General features: G+C 36.5%; 1 protein-coding gene across 1 annotated transcript; it reads left to right on the top strand.

Moving 5' to 3' along the window:
• Positions 1-1,308: 1,308 nt before the first annotated feature.
• Positions 1,309-2,349, top strand: LOC131944605 (uncharacterized). Its single transcript, XM_059305293.1, has 3 exons — positions 1,309-1,399; positions 1,574-1,779; positions 2,122-2,349. Exons 1-3 carry the CDS (start codon positions 1,324-1,326, stop codon positions 2,347-2,349), a joined length of 510 nt encoding a protein of 169 aa, XP_059161276.1. The 5' UTR covers positions 1,309-1,323.
• Positions 2,350-6,693: the final 4,344 nt, after the last annotated feature.

The following is a 6,693-nucleotide window of genomic DNA, read 5'->3' as shown; positions in this document are numbered from 1 at the left end:
GTGTGTAAGGGAGAGTGGGGGTTGGTGGGGGGGGGGGGTAAGTTATAAACCATAACCCATTTAGAACATACAATTTGTTGATTATGAGTTATTCCCCTTTCCATAATAAGAGTTTCATAAACCTTTTTTTTGTAAAAACTATCAACCAGGACAGTTCAATTTATGATTTTTAAGATGCAGTTTGGCAGTTTTAGTTGGCTACCAAATACAATAGTTCTCTAACAATTTTGTTTGAATATCTTTAAAGTATATTTTGTTGATGAGATTGTTCATTCATAAAATAAAAAAAAAATAAAAAACATAAGTTATAAAGCTAATTACACGGATTTGTAAAGTAAAGAAAGAAGTTAATGAATAATTTGATGCCAAGGTAATTAAATGCCTAATTTCTTAAATAATTTAACAAGTAAGCTGTTTCTCTTTACAAATGTATATTACGTTGTTTTGTTTTGAGTATAATTTATTGTAAACTTTAAAAAAATAATTCTAAATTTGTTTGCTAACAGACTATGAAGAGCTTCTATCTAAGTCAAATGCACATCAGCTATAATGACGTCACTATGCCGGTTGACACCCGGAGCGGTAACCCATGGTGCCACTCCCCCTACTCCAACAGCTACATGTATGCTTAACTAAATTTAAAGACAATTTGGTGTCACATCCATCTCCGATGATGTCATCCTGTGCCAAAAGATTTTGTGCCAAAACTTTGATAAGCTCTTAAATCAACTGGAAAAAGCAGACTTTCTCATTGAAGTTTTTTAGTTTTAAGAATAGCGATCTCTCAGCACAAATCAGACATCTTGTAATGTCGTAAACTTGGGGAATCACCAAACTAAAAAAACGAGAACAAAAGTTTCACTTTAAGAAAATAAAAACCACACAAACTCCCGTCTCTACCACCGGTTTGTGAGAGGTACAAGTGTTGCTATCAAACATTTTTCTCAGACCAAGGAGGGGAGGGGGAGGGAAGGGTGGACACTTGTTAATCACGTATTCTCCATATCAATTATATATTTTCTGTTAATTTAGGCGCTGGGGCGGTGGTCGTGTTCCGGTAGAGGGGGGGGGGGGGGGAGTGACACTGCTCTAACCCCACCAAAGATATACCTGAAAGAAACTCTGTACCCAACATATAAGTTCCGGGCCTTTGAATGCCCGCAGTAAATCATACGCTATCCAGTTATCCACTTCTTATCGGCCTTCAACATCCGGTGATAAGAATAAAACGAAATTTTTATTCTCAGAACTATACACCCAATTGGGTGGCCTGACAAAGGGCAGACAAACGTTTTGTTTTACCGCTGAAGTGTAGAGGTGCTAATGAAAGATACTGCATGCAGAAACATGCCTAATCTTCCAGTGTTAACTGTATTCTTGATTTGGGCGATTCAGTTAAGTACGATGGAATTCTTTGTAGTATTTAAAATTTACAGAAAACAATCAATATAATATATATTTGAATAAACTCTGTTTTGTTGTAAACGGCTTAAGTTCAGATAATTTACTTTCTACTTATTTAGCAGAAGCTTTTCGGTTACTGTATTATTTGTCAGGTTTTTATTTCTGCCAGTTGATGGTCAAGGTGTCAGTCACGTGATTGTCACTCCACAAGTGGTTGCCGTAGGTGGATGTTTCACCGTGTCATGTGACGCATCACGTGCCGGGGTTCCAGAAATAGCTTCAACCGTTTCCAGCCTGACCTTGGGTTGGACGGACGGGAGGTCACCGCCCACAGAATATTCTGGATACGGCATTTTACCGCCGTACAACTTTACGGTCAGTGTGTGTGTTTCGCGGGTGTGTGTGTGTGTGTGTTAGTGCGTGTGTGTGTATGTGTGTCTGCTCTTGAGCGATCGCATGTGAGTTTGTGTGTGCGCGCCTCCTGTAATTTTCCTGTGAGTGTGTATTTTGGGACGTGTGCATGTGGTTTTGAGTACTTGTGTATGTGTGTATTCGTGTGTGTGTGTGTGTGTGTGTGCGTGCGTGTGCACACTGAGGGTCCTCTCCTCTCAAGTGCAGGATATGGACACGTATGTTTTTATTGCATTTCCTTTTATTGGTCTCTACTCGGTATTTAGTCATCACATTTAATCTACCTTACATGAATAAATTGACCAGAATCCGCCGCCATCAAGGAACTGGACATTTGAGTTCACAGGAAGTCTGCAAGGGACCTCAGATAGACCATTCAACAGGAACACAATGCGGATAGAAATGGTTGTCCACAACACTAAATTGGCAGACACAGGGTTTTATATTTGTGGCGCTTCGTATTTCTTTTGGGTAGATGAGGAAATATCTGTATACAAGTTTCAACATATAACAATTGACGGTAATTTGGTCTAATGTTAATTAATTTTTTTTTACATTGTCGATGATTTTCAGAAGTTTCATCTATTTTTTATCTAACCCTAGCTCTTAACAAATGGTATGTTTTTTGTCCAAAAAAATCAGATATATACCTTGAAAAATACCTAACACATTTTTTTTTAAAGTATAGAAATCTAGAAATAAGAAGTAAATTTATATCTATACTACTTTATGTTTATGCAACTCATTTATGTATGTAGGTATGTTTGTATGTGCATTCATTATAATACTATTTATAAGTACTCTAAAGTTGTTTGTAATTTTGTTTTACAATACAATATGATTTCATCATCTTTCTCGTTCGTGCCCAAGACACATGGGGCAGATGAAGTAGAGTCCATCTGTTTCAGAGATCTCGGCATATGAAGAGATAGCGTGGTCAGCGCTATGTCCAACCGCCTTTACTTCTTTCCCTACCATGAGTTAGGTACCCACCAGAGCTGGGTAGACTCAGTGACGGTCTATTGACTTGAAACTGGATTCGAATTCGAGACTTTAGGGTTAGCAGTCTAGCTGTCTACAGTATGTTTTAGTCCGGGAATAAAACAACAAAGGGCTCGCTAACCCAGAGTTGAAATACTTCCATTTATTTACACCATTGCCTCTTAAAATAGCTTACAGCCACTAGCATGTCAGTAACAATCGTTGTGTTTATTTATTACAAAATGTGACAATTAAAATTCGTTTACCCAGAAAGTTTGACGAATTTTTTTTTCCGACTTGCCAGTGAACGGTGGTATCAGCAATGCTGCCTTCGCTGTATTGGGCGCTGCTGCTGTGGTGTCTAACGTCATGTTTCTGGTGTGTGTGGTGTACTTTAAACTGGGTAGGTGAAGTAGAGAGAGCACTCTAGCTTGGCTGGATATTGACACAAACTAATATGGACAGTGACACAATCTAATATAGACACAGACACAAACTAATATGGACACATACACAAACTAATATTGACACATACACAAACTAATATAGACACAGGCACAACTAATATGGACAATGACACAAACTAATATAGACACAGAAACAAATTAATATAGACACAGACACGATCTAATATGGACAGTGACACAATATTGACAAAGACACAACTAATACAGACAATGACATAATCTAATATGGACACATACACAATATTGACACAGACACAAATATGGACACATACACAAACTAATATAGACACACAAAAGCACAAACATGTAGCTACACACATTCAAACACATCTAAGTCTCCCATTAATAACTATGCAAATCAAACCGGTTTAAATAATACACTACGATGTAAATAAAGTTTTTTTTAAATTATTTCAATAACAGGCTGTAAGAGAGTAGATAAGACGTGCATTGTTCCATTTAATGTCTGGTAGACTAGATGAACAACATTTCAAGTCCAGATGAACAACACAGTTAACTGAACTCGCAAGAGCAAACTCGCTAAATAACTGAACAATTAGCTTAAAAATCACTTTGTTAACTTTAGAATATCTGACATTAAAGTTTGAATTTTTTGTTTTAACAAAAGAAAATAATTAAATATTATTCAGCACATTGTACATTATGGTCCTTACAAATGCTATATCAATAAAAAATAAATTGATTTTTGTTTTGTATAGTAGCAAGTTTAAACAGAATGACAGTGTGAAGTGAATTATTTTTATGTGTGCTTTTATGTATGCTGTTTACTGTTTGTTAACAGTTTACTGTAGACTATTTAATTTTTACTGTAATCTCGAGGTTGTGAGTGGGATTGGATGTGTGTGTATGTGTGTGTGTGTGTGAAAGATGTGGTGGTTGTGGCGATATGTGAAAGGTTTGAAAAGTGTGGTGGTTCGAAGGGTGTGGTAGTAGTGGGGTGTGGTGGGGGTGGGGTGGTGGTTGGGGTGAGTGATGGGTGTTTTACTGGGGGGTTTCTAATGGTGGTGGTGGGGGTATGTGAAGGGTGGGGTGGTGGTGGTGGGGGTGTGGTGGTGGTTGGGGTGAGTGAAGTGTGGTGTAGTGGGGGGTTTCTAATGGTGGTGGTGGGGGCATGTGAAGGGCGTGGTGGTGGTGGTTGGGTGAAAACATTTGAGCTATGTTACACAGCGTAAAGTTATGCGTGTTATCAACCATCCATGACCCCCAATAAAAACCCGATCACAGTGTTGCTGTATCCTCCTGAGTTTGTTTATGGTCAAAATGTTTGCGTCCATATTCCCGTAACTAACTTGTGTAATTTTGTCTTCGTTCAACTTCCGGCAGCAGTAATGTCGGAGACCAAATCGACGAGAGACCCCCCCCCCCCAAGACACACACACTTAATTTATGTTTCAAATAGTTTCAACTAACGTTTCTAATGCAGGCTATAGTTCAACACCTTGTGTGGGGAACGCCCACACATGCGGGTACAACAGAACCAGAGATAAATCATTTACAGGAATTCCCGAAACTTAGTTGGACTTTCAGTTTCCTTTTCAATAGATTTAAGTCACTACAATGTGGTGGTGTGGTGTTGCAAACAGTCTATATTATTTTATATGTATATATATATATATATATATATATATATATATATATATATATATATATATATATATATATATATATATATATATATATATATATATAGTGGGCTCTTTAGCACTAGAGGGTGGATTGGGGGACTCTGTCATGGAAGGGTAAAGTAGTAAACAAAAAAGATATAATGGCCATATAGCCATTGGTAGTTATACAAATTACCCTTAGTGTTGTAGGGCGTCAGTCAATAAAAAAGTATGTGTGCATAGTCTAAAACTGCTGCTTTTATTGAAGGATGTTAGATAAATATAATTGTGGCTTCACATTGATTGTGTACTTTAAAAGATATTGATAATTCACTTTGTTGATTAGTGACACTAGATTTATTACCAATTATGTTGTAGTACAATAGATATCGATGTACTAAAATGTATTTGGATCGAAAACACAATACTTATTTTCACACAACCAATTGTTTTATTTAAAATAAAAATTACCCGTATATACTTGAGGAGTTCTCATCTAAACATAAAATATTCCCCATGCCGTAGTACTGCACGATGTAAAAAATTAGAACTATAATTTAACTGGTGTGCTGAGGTTGGGTAGTCGAGGACTGAGATAATTATTGAGTGTATTGATACCACGTGCTAGATTGATTTTAGCGTAAGCATATCGATATAATTATTGAGTGTAAGGATAGCATTGGTTCGATTGATTACAGTGTAAACATATCGATTTGTATCTCTAAGCTGACCTGACAAGTATGAATGTTCTGAGAGTGGAATTGTGGGATCGTTTTAATAATTCACTGTGGTTTTGTTTGAAATAAAATATTAGTCTATTTTATTGAAATAGGACTTTACTTTTGTTTGTATAGATTGTTTATAACTTTCGTAAACTAGTCAATATGTGATAATAAAGATGGAATGTTCAACTTTCAAATTTTTATCATCGTGTAATAAAACTTAGCAACTTAGATTTGAACTTTGTTTCGTAGTATTACGTGTTATGGTGACTTATATGAACAACTTATATGAACTGTATAGACTGAAGATAGAATGGTAAAGATTTAGAATATTTTAACATACACGTGTATTCTACATAAGAAGAGTAACAGCCATATGTTTAGCTGCTGTGTGAACTGAACTGTTTAGACGATCGTTGATTTGGATAAGAGAGGAGAAGACTTATATTCTTGACGCTGTCAGTTTTCTGTATTTGTTCTGTTAGTTTCAAAATGTCGGAAAACAAAATGGTGGTAGTTCTTTTGGTTAGCTGTGTTTTAACAACAGGTATGCTCTGGTTCATTTAAAAATAAAGCTGTCTTTCCAAGTTTAAATGTATGTAGTCTGAAGATTAATTTAAAATGGAATATTACTAAAGATTCATACTTTGTATTTAAAGTAAGCATTTATGATACGAGTAAAGTTTTAAGTTGATATAAGTCGAACTAGAATATAACTGAATTTCAAAGACCAATTGTTCAATGATAATGTTATTTTGTAATTATTTTACTTTTAAGGTAGTTACCTCTTAAGCTTTCTGGTAAACTAAACTTCTCTTCCTACAGTGAGTAGTCAGATGTCCAGCCAATCAATCGTCAGCCCAGCTGTCGTTAAGGAAGGAGTGACCTTCACCGTGTCATGTGACGCGTCACGTGCTGGTGTTCTCAGAATGTTTACAAACATTTCTAGAGTGGGCGTTGGCTGGATAGCGCTACCAGCTGGCTGGTTAGGTGTACAAACACCAGCAGAACAGTACAAGAGATACAGTGCATTCCAGTCACCGTACACGTATTTTGTGAGACATTTTTTTTTGCAGCTGTAAA

This window comes from Physella acuta, unplaced genomic scaffold (genome assembly GCF_028476545.2).
Source record: "Physella acuta isolate Inbredline_101_S28 unplaced genomic scaffold, ASM2847654v3 ptg000048l, whole genome shotgun sequence".
NCBI lineage: Eukaryota > Metazoa > Mollusca > Gastropoda > Physidae > Physella > Physella acuta.
The sequence above is the reverse complement of the archived record's forward strand: the minus strand, read 5'-3'. Positions and strand labels throughout refer to the sequence as shown.

Coding starts and splice junctions, on each gene's coding strand:
- LOC131944605 (XM_059305293.1), top strand. CDS start 1,324: ATGAAAGATACTGCATGCAGAAACATGCCTAATCTTCCAGTGTTAACT. Junction 1,400..1,573: donor GATTTGGGCGATTCAGTTAA/GTACGATGGAAT, acceptor TATTTCTGCCAG/TTGATGGTCAAGGTGTCAGT. Junction 1,780..2,121: donor TACCGCCGTACAACTTTACG/GTCAGTGTGTGT, acceptor TAAATTGACCAG/AATCCGCCGCCATCAAGGAA.